Source organism: Mesoplodon bidens (assembly GCF_964165515.1).
Source record: "Mesoplodon bidens genome assembly, chromosome: 14".
Lineage (NCBI taxonomy): Eukaryota > Metazoa > Chordata > Mammalia > Artiodactyla > Ziphiidae > Mesoplodon > Mesoplodon bidens.
Genome location: NC_138170.1, coordinates 12,354,345 through 12,370,936, shown reverse-complemented (window position 1 = coordinate 12,370,936; position 16,592 = coordinate 12,354,345). Strand labels below are relative to the sequence as shown.

Below are 16,592 nucleotides of genomic sequence, written 5' to 3'. Positions count from 1 at the left end.
TGCTGAGCCTGTGTGTCCGGAGCCTGTGCTCCACAATGGGAGAGGCCACAGCAGTGAGAGGCCCGCGTATCGCAAAAAAAAAACCAAACAAACAGGGAAAACCATTGTAAAGTAATTATACTCTAATAAAGGTGTTAAAAAAAATAAAATGCATGACAGGGAATTCCCTGGTGGCCCAGTGGTTAGGACTCGGTGCTCTCACTGCCGAGGGCCTGGGTTCGATCACTGGTCGGGGAACTCAGATCCCTCAAGCCATGAGGCATGGCCAAAAACAAAAAAAGAAATAAAATGCATGACAATCATAACACAGAGAGTAGGATGGGGTAAATGTTGTCAGAGTGTTCTAGGGTTGCAGCATCATTAAGAAATTAGTAAAAATAATCATGTGTTAAACTATAATAATGTAAGGACACATATTATCATCTCTAGCTTAACCACTAAAAAAGTGAAGGAAAGTGTAATTAAAAAGTTATTACAGAGCTTCCCTGGTGGCGCAGTGGTTGAGAGTCCGCCTGCCGATGCAGGGGACATGGGTTCGTGCCCCGGTCCGGGAAGATCCCACATGCCGCGGAGTGGCTGGACCCGTGAGCCATGGCCGCTGAGCCTGTGCGTCCGGAGCCTGTGCTCCGCAACGGGAGAGGCCACAACAGTGAGAGGCCCGCATACCGCAAAAAAAAAAAAAAAGTTATTACATGGAAATAACAGAAAAATTACAATTTTGATTGATTTTTAAAGTCAAGAAAAGGAGAAAAGTGGCATAAAACAGATACCGAATAGAAAAGTCATCCCAGTAAGACAGTATATATATATATATATATATTTGTGTGTATATTGTGTGTATATATATATATACACACACACAAATACATCTAATTACATAAAATGTAAACAGATTGGATTCATCAAGTAAAAGACTAAAATTGTCAGTCTAGATAAAACAAATTCATTCTAATTATAATACAGTAATCCTGTTTACAGGAGACATAGTTAAGGGCACAGAGAGAGACTGAAAGTAAAATAAAGAAGCGTACCATGGAAATGTTACCTAAAAGAAAGCTGTTTTGCTATAACTAATGTCTTACAGAGTAGACCGAAGGCAAGAAATATAACTGGAGATGAAGAGGGTTACTTCATAGACATGACAAATCTCCCATGCAGTAGAATTCCAAATAATTTCTATAGCAACTCCACCCTCAAGGAGGGGGAGAATAACTCCCCAGCCCTTAAGTGTGGGCTGTGCATAACAACTTCCTTCCAAAGAGAACTGTAAGGAACGGGTATGGGGGAGAGTAACTTCACAGTAGAGAAACCTGACAATGCTATCTCAGCCAGGCAATCAAGGTCAACACCAACAGTGATGAATCTAAATAGTATTCCTCAAAACTGTTTTGATCGGGCTTCCCTGGTGGCGCAGTGGTTGAGAGTCCGCCTGCTGATGCAGGGGACACGGGTTCATGCCCTAGTCTGGGAAGATCCCACATGCCACGGAGCGGCTGGGCCCGTGAGCCATGGCCGCCGATCCTGCGCGTCCGGAGCCTGTGCTCCGCAATGGGAGAGGCCACAACAGTGAGAGGCCCGCATACCGCAAAAAAAAACCCCAAAAACAAAAAAACAAAACTGTTTTGATCAAGGTGATCAAAAACAGGGAAAACCTTTGTAACTGTCATGGCCAGGAGGGATCTAAGGATACATGACAACTAAATTTAATGTGGCATCCTGAATGGAAACTTGCAAAAGAAAAAGGATGCTAGGTAAAAACTAAGGAAATCTGAATAAAGAATTGACTTTATATAATAATTGTGGGGACTTCCCTGGTGGTGCAGTGGTTAAGCATCCGCCTGCCAATGGAGGGGACACGGGTTTGAGCCCTGGTCCAGGAAGATCCCACATGCCGCGGAGCAACTAAACCTCTAGAGCCTGCAAGCCACAACTACAGAGCCCGTGTGCCACAACTACTGAAGCCCGTGGGCCTAGAGCCCGTGCTCCGCAACAAGAGAAGTCACCGCAATGAGAAGCCCGCGCATGGCAATGAAGACTAGCCCCCGCTCGCCACAACTAGAGAAAGCACGTGTGCAGCAACGAAGACCCAATGCAGCCATAAATAAATAAATAAATAAATAATAAAAATTTAATAATTGTGTATCAATATTAGTTCATTAATTAAAACAAATATACCATTAATATAAGATGTTGATCATAGGGGAAATTGGGTTCAGGGAGCTCATACTACTTTCTTAATTTTTCTGTAAATCCAAAACTCTTTAAGAAAATTAACTCTAATTTTTAAAAAATAAATGATCACAATATATTTAATCAATAAATTAAATATGATAATATGAAATCAATAAATAGTAAAAAGGCTATTCCTAATCTTTAAAAAGGTTTCCAAGTAAAATGTTTAAATATGATAAAGATTATTTACCAAGAGAAAGCTTTAGACTAAAGAGTATAAATGCAGAGCCAATTTCATCAAAATCAGTTTCAAACTACTTATGCCATCTATCACTATAATTCAACAGTTCCCAAAGTTCTATTGAATGCAATTAAACCAAAAGAATAAAATTAAGTTAAAATTAAATTTAAAAATAGGCAGAATCATCCATGATATTTTAGGAAAGAAAATCTTTAAAAAGAAAATTTGGTTAAATGGTTGCATATATTTTCTGTATTAACAAAAATTGGAAATGGAAGAACATCTCATTGTAGTAGTAACAATATCCAACGTGAAGTAAATTTAACATGAAAGGCATGATTTAACTTAAATAGAATCTTCTAGAGGACATAAAAACTGAATCAATTGAGAGATATAACACGTCTGGATAGGAAGACTTAGTATCATAGAAATAAGAATCCTCCCAACATTAATATGTATGGACATTACTGCCATTCTATCACAATGAGTTTAGAGCTAGCTAAAAATAGTCATATGGAACAACAGTAATGACAGAAAAGTTCATATGGAAAAATAAGTGCTTGAAAATAACCAAGAAGCTAAGGCAAAGATTAAGAGGGAATTGCCTTTAAAACCATTGTGTGGTGGAGACGGCTACTTACCGCCCCCCCCATATTGGTTATCTATATCTGTGTAAATACAACCTTCTGTAATACGTCAAGAAAATCAAAGGATCCGAGTTTTGTTCAGTCATACAAACGTCCCTTTAAAGAGCTTTGGGTGATCCTCTCAATCAGACAATAAGGGGAGATTAAGAGCAGTGTTCCTCAGCCTCCATGCAGGAGCTCAAGGTAGTGAAGGGTTTATCTCAAAGAGTTGTAGAGTGTTTCATCTAATGGAGTTAATCCCAAGGAGAGTCACACACACCCAAAGAAAACCCACAAGTTTTTTGAGAAATCTGTGTCAGCCAAGCAGGCATGCTCCCACAGGGGTGGGGTGTGCAGGGATACAGGAGGAGTCCCTCTAAAATTAAGGTAGTGGTGCCCACTCGGACACTGTCACCAGCAGTGCAGCTGGTGCTGTGAGTATGAGCTGCCAAATCCCCTCTCCCGGGAACTGCTCTGAGCTGACAGAGCTGCTTTCCCTGGGGAGTAACTCCTTCCCCCTGGGCAGAGCAGACTGTAGCCAATGACTGAATGATATGGAGTGTAAATGGTCAGGCCCCCTTGCCTTTAGGGGAGGCAAATCTAGGATGCAGTTTGTGCTCCATGGTCATATCCTGTGGGTCAGACCAGGTTAGACTTGATCCTGAGACCAGGTCCTTGCTCCTTCCCCTCCCCTGTCCTCCCTTCAGGCTTTTCCTGAAGGGCACTCCTTCAGTACATCCTGTGCCCCCAAACCACTATCTCAGTCTCTGCTTCTGGGGAAGCCGGGCTAAGTCTCTTCCCCTGGCTACATGTATTGATTCAGGGAGGGCAAATGATCTCAGCCTGTCCAATTAAAGCTGACCCCCAAAACCCGTTGAGAGCCAGACTATGCACCTGGAACTGCTGGCAGCCATTCTGCCCCCATGATGGCGTGGTGGGTGGTGTCTGCTCTTGGAGGGAGACAGCAAGGGTAGCCAAGGGATGGAGCAAGTAAGACCAAGTCCTGAAGACGTTGCTTACGCCCTCGGATTCAGGTAAAATGTTGTCTTCCAACACACACTTTTTTTGTTTTGCTTAAACCATTTGGTCACATTTGGGAGACTCAGCCGACATACCTGGGAACCTCCCAGAGGAATGAGGCCCCTCCCTCTGCATAGCTACAGGTGGTCAACACCACCTGTAGTGCTTAGAGAGTAGCAGGGAGGAGCTACAGAATCCTGGCCCACTGTCTCAGTTAGGTTGTTTTTATTTAGTATTTTTTTTTTTTTTTTTTTTTTTTTTTTTTTTTTTTGCGGTACGCGGGCCTCTCACTGTTGTGGCCTCTCCCGTTGCGGAGCACAGGCTCCGGACGCGCAGGCTCAGCGGCCATGGCTCACACGCCCAGCCGCTCCGCAGCATGTGGGATCTTCCCGGACCGGGGCACGAACCCGTGTCCCCTGCATCGGCAGGCGGACTCTCAACCACTGCGCCACCAGGGAAGCCCTATTTAGTATTTTTTTTATTTTATAAAAATCTCCTTTCTCATTTTTAAATGGATACCCACACAATGTTTCTAGTGTGAACTCTGTTCATGAAAGATTTTAACACACCAAAATGTATTATAAAATAAATTATTCCTGGGACTTCCCTGGTGGCGCAGTGGTTAAGAATCCACCTGACAATGCAGGGAGCACGGGTTTGAGCCCTGGTCCAGGAAGATCCCACATGCCACAGATCAACTAAGCCTGAGTGCCACAACTACTGAGCCCACACGCTGCAACTACTGAAGCCCTCACTCTCTAGGGCCTGTGTGCTGCAACTACTGAGCCTGCATGCTGCAACCACTGAAGCTCGTGTGCCTAGAGCCCGTGCTCTGCAAAAAGAGAAGCCATCGCAATGAGAAGCCCGAGCACTGCAACAAAGAGTAGCCCCCGCGCACTGCAACTAGAGAAGAGCCCGCGCGCAGCCAGCAACGAAGACCCAACGTGGCCAAAACAACAGCAACAACAACAACCACCAAACAAACAGAAAAACAAAAAACATAAAATAAGTTATTCCAGATAAGAAAGAGTTTAACACATAAGAAAAAGGAAAACATGGATATTCCTGCTTCTGAGTATCAGCCAGCATCATCTTATGCCAAGAGCATGAGTTGTAAAAACCCTATGATCCATCTTTGATTGACAATCGTGAGAGCGTAGCCACCCATGGAGAACCAACAAGGGGGAAAACATGGACCTTTTTGCTTACCTTGATGGGAAGACGCTTTCCACTCTCTAAGCCAAAGAGCAGAATACGGGATTCACTCTAAATGTAAAATATCCAGTTTTTTAAAACCAGCAACAGGAATCTATTTACATCCATACTACTGTTCAAAACGGTGGCATCTCCCACCATCTGTTAGCTGACTCTGCTACTGACGTCACAGACAGTATTGCTAACAAGCAAACATCATAATTTATGCATGGAGCTATTCAAAGTCTGCTGTGTCTGCAGTATGGAATGTCCTGCTTATTCACAGCAATAGGAACCAGATTACAGTCCGAGAAAGAATCTAAATGTTTTAATCAATTCAGTCATAAAAATAAGACTCAACTATGGGTCTTCAAAAAGTTTTGTTGTGGGCAACTGAAAGGAAATTAGGCATCTGAAAGCCAGACGATGAATCACTAAGCAGTTTAATTAACTTGGCTTCTTTCTAGTTTCCTCATGTGTAGATTTGCACAAGAATCTGGTTTGTGAGTGAATATTCAGGCTGCCGTTTGCCAGGAACAATAAAAGAAATGGGGTCTTAAACTGGAGGGAATATAGAATTAAATATGTATTTAAGGTTTGTACTGTGTCCCGGGTGTTTCCTATATGTCATCTCACTTACTTCCTAGAACAACTTAATTAGCTAAGTATTATGAACTTCTCTTTACAAGTGAGGAAACCAAAGACTGGGGCAGGTGAATGGGGCCAAACCTTTGAGAATTATTTCCTATTCAAATTATCACTCATTCCTTGATTGACAATAAGTTCCTAAAGACTATATGATGTTTGAGTTGTGTCTGATCAGGAAAACAGAAAGCGCTTTAGGTACTTAAACCAGAGGGAATTTGATTCAAAGAATTAAATCCAAAAGTGTTGGGAAGGATAGTGATTTCAGGCAGGACTTCTGATTACGGTCGAGTGAAGAGACTGTCAAACGTTCTTCCCTAAAAACAACTATAAAGATGGACAAAATTGCCCCCAAACAATCATTTCAGCACTCTGGAAATTGACCATAGGCATTCAACAATCTGAGAAATGTTTATGCTTTAGCAAATGCTGGACTTGGTGGAAATCTATGGCACTCTAGTCTGTGGCTGATCCTGTCTATCCCTTCGATGTGGAGTACTGTCAGGGAGGAAGGACCGTGAGAACCAGCAACTTTGCTCTCGCCGTCAAAGGGGGCTCACTCCATCTGGAGCAGTGGATGATGCCCACACTCAGGGTCCTTGTCAGTGAAAGTGCTTTCCCAGAGGCAGGACAGCTGGGGAGGGCCAAGCGTTCATTTCTACCGGCCAGAGGTTGAGGTTGTAACTGGGGTAAGCACATTCCCTGCTAATGCTTTGCACGTATGTAGCAGAGACCAAGAATCCTCAAGCTATTTAGAGACTCCTGGCTGACACTAAGGTCTTGTGAATAAGCATAGAAGACTCAAAAGGCCCATCAGAAAGCAAACCCCAAACAGACTAAACCATGAATGTGCTCCCCTCTCTACATACAAATGCATCAGCAGAGGATGAAGCTTAACTGCTTTGAGGTGTTGGAGCACAGTCTCTGTCCAATTATTGGCTGACCCACTGAGCTATGCAGACACAGTGAAACCATAGAAACAAGGCTAAAAAATAAAAACAAAAATATATTCTTGAGTAAAGCCATCTATGAAGATGTGGTCACATACCACAAAGGAGATAGACAGATTTCACAAATATAGTTCAGGCAAACCACTAAACATATAAACCGCTACAAAAACAACTTTAGGGCTTCCCTGGTGGCACGGTGGTTGGGAGTCTGCCTGCCGATGCTAGATGACATGGGTTCTTGCCCCGGTCTGGGAAGATCCCGCATGCCGTGGGGCGGCTACGCCCCTGAGCCATGGCTGCTGAGTCTGCACGTCCGGAGCCTGTGCTCTGCAACGGGAGAGGCCACAACAGTGAGAGGCCCGCGTACCACAAAAAAAAACAAAAACAAAACAAAACAAAAAAAACAACTTTAGGAGACAAAATAAATCCAGAGTCACTAAAATGACCAATTTTTTTTTTTTGATGTGGACCATTTTTAAAGTCTTTATTGAATTTGTTACAATATTGCTTCTGTTTTATGTTTTGGTTTTTTGGCCGTGAGGCATATGGGATCCCGGCTCCCTGACCAGGGATCAAACCCACACCCCCTGCATTGGAAGGTGAAGTCTTAACCACTGGACCAGCAGGGAAGTCCCTAAATGACCAATTTTTAACAAAAATTATGAGACATGCAAGAAAAAGGAAAGTGTGACCCATATTTAAGAAAAAAAAGCAGTCAATAGAAACTGTCTCTAAGTGACTAGAAATGTTAGATTTATCAAAGTTTTCAAAGCAGATATAGTATGTTCAAACAAATAAAACTATGTGCAAAGACTCAAAGGAAATTAAGACAACAATCAACAGTGAATCTCAATAAAGATAGAGAAATTATTAGAAAATAAAAATTTTGGTGTTAGTACAATAACTGAAATAAAAAAACTAGAAGGGCTCAACAAAGATTCAAGATGGCAGAAGAAAGAATCAGTGAACTTGAAGATAGATCAAAAGAACTTGTCCAGTTTAAACAGAAAGGGGCTTCCCTGGTGGCACGGTGGTTGAGAGTCCACCTGCCAATGCAGGGGACACGGGTTCATGCCCCGGTCCGGGAGGATCCCACATGTCGCGGAGCGGCTGGGCCCGTGAGCCATGGCCTCTGAGCCTGCGCGTCTGGAGCCTGTGCTCCGCAACGGGAGAGGCCACAACAGTGAGAGGCCTGCATACTGCAAAAAAAAAAAAAACCCAAAACAAAAAACAACAGAAAGAATAAAATGTGCAGAAAAATGAACAGAGCCTCAAGGTTCTGTTGTACGTCAAGTGTCCTAATATATACTTAATGGGCATCCCAAAAGGAGAGGAGAGAGAAAAAGGTACAGAAAAATATTTGAAGAAAAAATGGCCAAAAACTTCTCAAATTAAAAGAGACGTATTTATCTATCAATCCAAGAAACTCAACAAATTCCAAGAAGGCTATTCATACCTAGACACACTATAGTCAAGCTGTTGAAAGCCAAAGACCCTTTCATCACTGAAAGCAGAAGGTACAGGGAAGCATCAATACAATTAACAGCTAACTTCACATCAGAAACAATGAGAACCAGAAGGTAGCTGTATTATATATTCAAAGTGCCAGTGGGGGGAAAAGCTGTCAATCAACCAAGAATTCTATATCCAGAAAGAATACCCTTCAAAAATGAAGGTGAAGTGAAGACATTTCCAGATAAACAAATACTAAGAGGATTCATTGCTAGCAGATTTGTCTTATAAGGAATACTAAAGAAAGTCCTTCAGCCTGAAGGGGGAATGACACCACATGGTAACTCAAATCAACAGAAAAAAAATGAAGAATTTCTATAAAGGTACTTACATAAGTATCAGAAACAATACACAATTTTCCTCATAACTGATTTAAAAGATATAAGATTATATAAAGGAATATTTATGAGACCATATTGTTGGATTTATAACAATAAAAGCATAAGGGAGAAAAGACAGAATGAAACTACATGGAAGGAAACTTTAGTTATTTTACCAGAATTAAGTTATTATTAAACTGAAGTAGATTTTTTTTTAGTTAAGATGTACATTACAATCCTAAAGCAACCACTAAGAAAATAACTTTTAAAAATACTAAAAGTAATGAACAATGAATTAAAATTGCATACTAAAAATATTTAACACAAAAGAAGACAATCAAGAAGGAGAAAATAAAAAACCAATAGCAAAATGACAAATATATAACAAACAATATCAATAATTATATTAAATCTGAATTATCTAAACACCCTAATCAAAAGGCAGAAATTGAAAGACTTCATAAAAAAGCAAAGTCCAATCCTGTCTACAAGAGACACAACCCTGATTCAAAACCACAAATAAATGGAAAGTAAAATTTTGGGAAAAGATACTCTTTGCAAATAGTAACCAAAAGAGAGCTAGGGTGCTGTATGGGGTTGAACAGCATTCCCCCCACATTTCATGTCTACTCAGAATCTGTGAATATGGCCTTATTTGGAAATAGGGTCTTTGAAGATGTAATCAAGATAAGACAAGGTCATACTGAATTAAGGTGAGCTCTAATCCAATGATTGATGTACTGATAAGAAAATAGAAATTTGGACACAAACACACAGAGAGAACGCCATGTGATGATGGAGACAGAGATCAGAGTGATGCCTCTACAAGCCAAGGAACATCAGATATTACTGGCAATTACCAAATACCAGGAATAGGCAGGGAAACATTCTTCCCTTGAGAATCCTAGAGCCTTGAAAGAAAGCATGACCCTGACAACACCTTGATTTCAGAGTTCTAGCCTCCAGAACTGTGACAGAATCAATTTCTGTTGTTTTAAGCTACCCAGTTTAGATATCATCAGAGACAAAATAGGACATTTCATAATGATAAAAAGGGTCAATCTGTCAGAAAGATGTAACAATTAAAATGTAAATGCACTTACAATAGCACTCCAAGATACATGAAGCTAGAGAGTTCCCTGGTGGTCCAGTGGTCAGGACTAGGTGCTTCCACTGCTGGGGCCCGGGTTCAATCCCTGGTCAGTGAAAAAAATACATGAAGCTAAAACTGACAGATTTAAAGGGAGAAATATGCAACTCAACATATACAGTTGTAGATTTCAAGACCCCATTTTAAATATTTAATAGAACAACTAGTCAGAAAATGAGCAAAACATGAACAGTACTATCAACATATGCACCCTAACTAGTATATATAGAATACACCACCCAATGACTGGAGAATACACATTCTTTTCAAGAACACATGGAACATTTCCAGGAAAAACAACATGCTATGCCATAAAAGTATAAAAGTCTCAATAAATAAAAAGGATTGAAATCATGCGAAGTATGATCTCTGACCACAGTAGATTTAAATTGGAAAACAACATCAGAAAGAAATTTGGGGAATTCTTGAATATATGAAAATTAAAACACATTGATAAATAGTCAATAGGTCAAAGAAGAAGTCACAAGAGAACTTAGAAAAAAATTTTAGTTAAATGAACCTGAAAGCACAATGGATCAAAATGTGTGGGATGCAGATAAAACAGTACTTAGTGGGAAATTTATAGCTTTAAATGTCTAAAGTAGAAAAAGGGAAAAAAGTGTTTGGTAATTGCAATCATTGTTGCTTTTGTTGTGGTCATCCATTTACAATGCTTGATATCAGTTTAGTTATCTCTTGTAAAAATAAAATACAGTGTGTGTGTGTGAGTTGTGAAAAAAAAATCTGAAAGCCTGTCTATATGTTTTGATCTTTTCTTTTTTCGCGGTATGCGGGCCTCTCACTGTTGTGGCCTCTCCCGTTGCGGAGCACAGGCTCCGGACGCGCAGGCTCAGTGGCCATGGCTCACGGGCCCAGCCGCGGCACGTGGGATCTTCCCAGACTGGGGCACGAACCCGTGTCCCCTGCATCGGCAGGCGGACTCTCAACCACTGTGCCACCAGAAAAGCCCTGTTTTGATCATTTTTAAAATTGGTTTATTGTTCTTTAAAAAATTGACCCATAAGAGCTCTTTATATATTAAAGAAATTAGCCCTTTGCTTATTGTATGGGCTACAAATATTTCCCCCCACTTTGTCTTTCACCTTTAAAATGTTTAACTATTTTCCACAATTAAAAAGACGCTTTTAGTTTAAAACAAAAAAGAAAAAGGGAAAAAAAATCTTAAATCAATCATCTAAGCTTCCACATTTAAAAAGTTAAAAAAGAAGAGCAAACTTAATCCAAAATAAGGAAAAGAAATAAAAAAGATTAGAGCAAAAATCAGTGCAATAGAAAGCAGGAAAATGATAGAGAAAAATCAATAAAACTAAAAATTAGTTCTTTGCAAAGATCAACAAAATTAGCAAACCTTTACCTAGACTGCCCAAGAAAAAAAAAAGAGAGAAGTCAAATTAGGCACAAAATAGGATGCATCACTATTGACTCTATTGAAATTAAAAGGAATGTAAGGGAATATTACAAACGTATTCATGACAAAAAATTGGATAACTTTCATAATGGAAAAATTCCTAAAAAGGTACAAATTGCCAAACTGACTCCTTAGAGATACCCAAAGTCAGGTGGGAGAGGGATAAACTGGGTAGAGGAAGATGTAGCCTTTGGCCTTTCCTTTGGTCAATAGAGATGGGACTATTTCCTGCCATACTAGATCTGTTTCAAAACTGATTTCATTGGGCTTCCCTGGTGGCGCAGTGGTTGAGAGTCCACCTGCCGATGCAGAGGACACGGGTTCATTCCCTGGTCCGGGAGGATCCCGCGTGCGGCGGAGTGGCTGGGCCCGTGAGCCATGGCCGCTGGGCCTGCGCGTCCGGAGCCTGTGCTCCGCAATGGGAGAGGCCACAACAGTGAGAGGCCCGCGTACCGCAAAAGAGAAAGGAAAAAAAAAAAAAAAACTGATTTGAGGTAAGAAGTTTTCCCTGATTATTTCCCCCTCTCGCAAATGCTTCTTGTATTCCCATCTCCTTAGCACCTCTAGTTATTTAGGTCTATAAATTATCTTAAATTTATTACGATTTTCATTTGTGATTTTTCTATAATGGTTTCCTTTGTGCATGCTTAATCTCGCCAACTAAACTGTAAATTGCTTGGGTTCTGAGATTGTGTTCCTTTTTGCTACTGTTGCCCTAACACAGGTTAAAAGTGGGAGTGGTTAAGAGTAAAGTCAGGAGACATGGGGACCAATGCCCAAGCAAGTTACTTAATGTCTTGGGGCCTCATTTTGTCTTTTGTAACATGGGTAGGACACTCATAAACCTACCTCATGGGACTATAGTAAGGATTAATTGAAAAAATATTTATCAAATGCCTAGCAAGTACCTAGCGTAGATAATCTGCTGAATAATAACAATAATAGCGTTGTAATTGCTAGTAGGAGTATTAAACAAAAGTGGAAAATTTTAAGACTCCACTTACTCACCATGTCCTCTTAAGATTTGGCATAGCAGAAAGGATATGGGATTTGGCATCTAAGGGCCTTGATTAAATTTTTAGATTTGTCAAGGCCTAAGAAAACTCACTTTACCTTTCAGTTTCTACATCTGTAAAATGGAAATGCTATCTGCTCTAGAATCTTTTTTGTGAAGATCTAATGAAAAATTTGCAAATAAACTGTGTATATATATATCAGGCGCACTTACTGAGGGCTCTCCCCTGGGAGGACTGAACCAGATTCAGTCAACAGAACTTTTATGGAAAATTAATTAATGCCTACTGTGAGGCAGACATGAAATCAACCATTGATTCAAGGAAAAGGTAGGGGCTCTACCTCGCCCCATGAGGGTACTGAAATAAATTGAAAAAATAGGGCATTCTCCTCTATAATGGGACTATTCATTAAGTAAATGAGTCAGGAACTGGAAAGATCAAAACGTCTACTAATTATGCAAAACAGAAGAGAGAAATGCATCGTTATGTTCGAATCCATTCTCATGGACCATCTGCTGGTCATGACCCAATGAGACCCCCAGCCGCCAAAGCTATGATGCCAAAGACCCAGACATAGGTCTGGCTTCACTGAGATGGACAAGCCAAACAGCCTCATGCTACAGGCTTGAACACTACAGTCTGGAAAGGTAAAATAAAACTGCTTGCTCAGAGTTACAAAGACAGTCAGTAGAGGGGCGAGATGTGGAAAGAGTCTAGGCCTCTGGCCTCTAAACCATGCCGAAAGCTGGCAACAGTCAGAAAACTCCAGAGAAATGAATCTGCACTGGGAGCAACTGTGCACAATCCATGCTGGGATCCAGTGGGAAGGTTAGTTCCAGAGACATCTGGGCTGGGTGTCAGTGCTGGGCATTGGGGTGCACCTGATCCACTCATGCCCTGGCCAACTAAGATGATGAGAGAGAAGCCCTTTCTAGGCAATTATCCAAGCCCCATCCTCAATCACTGTAGACTCTAATGGGCTCGCTCTCGTCTTCCTGGCCAAACACTCCCAGCTTTGGCCCCGACTTTGACTCTCTTTCCCTTTTTGGTTTGGCTTTCTTGAACATCCTCTCTGGGTTTGGGGAGCTTCAGCTTCGTTCATCATTGTGTATTACTCTAAGGGGTGGAGTGTCAAGGGCCAAGGAGGCTAACCAGAAGGGTTGTCCCTTGTGTTGGGTCTGATGGGTGGCTGTTAGAAGTTGAGTGCAGATACTGAAACATCTCCCGTCTTTTCAGCCCCCTCAGTCCGACCGATTAAAAGCCAGTTTTATAGGGAGTCATTTGGAAAGCTCTGTTGCTACTCACTCTTCTTCATCCTATTCTCTGAGCTAGAATAACAGGAACTATCTTTAGCCAAAGCACAGGTAGCCTGGGGCACTCCTGGCACTAATCTCTGACTCAACTATCATTTTCAGTTGCATCTGTTAATTTCCCAGACTTTGTGGAAAATGCCTCTGTTCTAGTTATCTACTGTTACCTAATGAATTGCCCCCAAACTTAGCAGCTTAAGACAACAAACATTTGTTTTATCGTGCAGTTTCTGAGAGTCAGGAATCTAGGAGCAGCTTAGCTGGGTGGTCCTTGGTTCTCCAAGGTTGCAGTCAAGCCATCACCGGGGGCTGCAGTCATCTGAAGACCTGACTGGGTTGCAGGGTCTGCTTTCAAGGTCACTCCTGTGGTTGTTGGTCAGAGGCCTCAGTTCCTTGCCATGTGGCCCATTCCATAGAGATGCTCAAACATGTGGCTAGCTTCCCCAGAGGGAATGAACTGAGAGAGAGAGAGAGATCAAGAGAGAAGCTACAATGTCTTCTTAAACCTAATCTTGCAAATGGTCTATTATGATTTCTGCCATATTCTATCTGTCACGCAGACCAACCCAGGTATAATATGGTAGGGGACTACACAAGGGTATGAGTACCAGGAGTTGGGGATCTCTGGCTCCAATATACAGGCTGGCTACCACAACCCCCTTGAAATGGGACAGCTCTTGACTGGTGATGTGTGCGCAGTGCAAGCTTGGCTTTTTCCTCTCCCGCCCTCTTTCTCTGTCACCATTCCCCACTCTGGGAGATAAATAACACTGGAAACTGACATATATGTTACTTTCTCTCTTTACTGAGATGCCCTTAGTTTCTCCACAGTTTAAGGACAGTCTGACATATCTTTTCCTAAAACTCTGTGCATATGCCCTCTTACAATTTAAGCCTTTCCCCCTTGAAACCTAATTATTTGCTGGCATGCTGAGTGGCTACTTCCTGGATGTCTTTGTTTGAAAAGATGCCACCAACATCTAGTTAAGTTTGTTATTCACAGGCCTGTAACCCTGTGTGCAAACTCTAAGCAGGCATCACATGGCAGAAACCTGACCCAGGCAGAAGGAGAGTGTGGCCTCCATCGGAGGCCTCTAGATAGGAGGCATGGATGTCACCTCAGTCATTGGTACCCTGTAACTCTCGGAGATTTCACAAGGTCCTGTGAATGCAACTCACCGAGTTATTTTCTATTTTCCTGTATCTCTGCGTGGGAGCCATTGTATTCATCCCAGAAAGAACAGGAAATAAGAGGAGAAATTACTTAGGTGCCACATGGACATAAGTGGCTTCCTCCTACATGGTGAGATGTGAGGTTTCCAGAAGATATTGTTGTCCCTTACATCTGTCACCCCAACCCAGAATTGCAGCTGTGGAGACTGTGGGAATGTGTGATCCTCCAGTTAAAATTCCTCTCGCTGCATCCAGTAAAATACAAGCTTCCCCAGGAACAGATGCTCTGCGAGGGCAGGGACTTTGTCTTGTGTCCTTCATGCTTCAAGCGATGTCTAGAACAAGGATTTGTTAAATATTGAATGAGCAGTTCATGCCTTGAGAAGAAGGCATTTCCTGTGTTCCAGAGTCTCTGTTTCAACCACCAGTGCTGCTAGAAATACCAACACATCAGTCATCGTAATCTTAGCATTAATAAGTTCATTCAAATGGAAAATACTTCTGTCCTAGTTTTGAGAAATATTTGGATGGACATAAAGATGAGAAAGTCAAGGTGCCTTCCTCCAAGGACTTCACAACCTAGTGCGTCAATTTTGGTGTCCTTCGGCTGCATGAATGAACTGGGTGAGAACAGCAGAGTGCGACACTGTTGGAGCAGATTGGTTCAGTCAATGTTGAAGCTATTCATCAGCAGACACCTCTTGACATAAAATGCAATGCAAAAAACCCAATCCTGGTATTACCAACCATTGACAAACTTTGTAGCTTCCTCCAATCCTTCTGTTCCATAGTCATAATTGTGGGTACATCCTGGCCTCTACTGGTCCCATTTCCATGGCTCTGTATGATCCTCTCCATGGTTGGATGTAGGTCTCTTCTTCGTCTGTGTTCACGGGCTGCATACCCAGCCCATTCTCAGAGTCTGGCAGGAATCTGATGGGGAGGGAGCTGTCCTGTCCAGAGCTCACCTCACTGCCTTAAAAGGGCAGTGCCAGGACATGCAGTGGGGCCCTGGCTGCTGTGGGGTGCGGGCTGAGCATCTGGGCTGGAGAGAGTGTTAAAAGGTGTGTGAAGTTGAATATTACCATCTCAACTCTGTGTCTGGAGACTGCTCATCTTGAAGACTTGGAAACGGAGGTTTCATGCTCACCAGCAAGGATATCCTCGCCCTACAGACTCTGTTTTCCTTCTAACGGAAATGTTATTTTAGGCTATTACATACACGCAACATCCAAACTTGGTAACTTCCCAGTTATGAAGAGTTGATTATATGCCAGGCATGCCTTAGGCGTTTCACATGTCACTTAATCCTCACCAATGTCACATTATTATTCCATTCTTCAAAGAGACAATTTTTTTTTTATTTTTTCTTTTGGCGGTATGCGGGCCTCTCACTGTTGTGGCCTCTCCCGTTGCGGAGCACAGGCTCCGGACGCGCAGGCTCAGCGGCCATGGCTCACAGGCCCGGCTGCTCCGCGGCATGTGGGATCTTCCCGGACCGGGGCACGAACCCGTGTCCCCTGCATCGGCAGGCGGACTCTCAACCACTGCGCCACCAAGGAAGCCCTGATGATGTCTTTTGATGAATAAAAGTTCATAATTTTAAGGTTGCCAGTTTATCAGTTTTTTCCTTTATTCATAGAGATTTTTGAGAAATCTTTATGTAGCGGAAGATCATAAAGATTTTTCTTCTTTCTGTTTTCCTCTAGCAGGTTTACTGCTTCACCTTTCACATTTAGATGCATTATATCACAATGAATCTGCAACTAATATTTTTCTTTTTGCAACTGATTTTTGTGTGTGGTAGAGGTCAAGATTAATTTTGTTTTCCAAG

The 16,592-nt window shown here is 41.9% G+C and overlaps 1 protein-coding gene across 1 annotated transcript in view; it reads right to left on the bottom strand.

Annotated features, from left to right (window-relative positions):
• The window catches only part of LOC308628051 (uncharacterized protein), a gene marked incomplete at both ends in the record, with an annotated part of 53,879 nt that overhangs the window by 34,296 nt on the left and 2,991 nt on the right, over positions 1–16,592 (bottom strand). Inside the window, one exon of the mRNA XM_081254597.1 lies at positions 5,269–5,325. Coding sequence (XP_081110723.1) covers positions 5,269–5,325 — 57 coding nt within the window. The remainder of the gene's footprint in view (positions 1–5,268; positions 5,326–16,592) is intronic.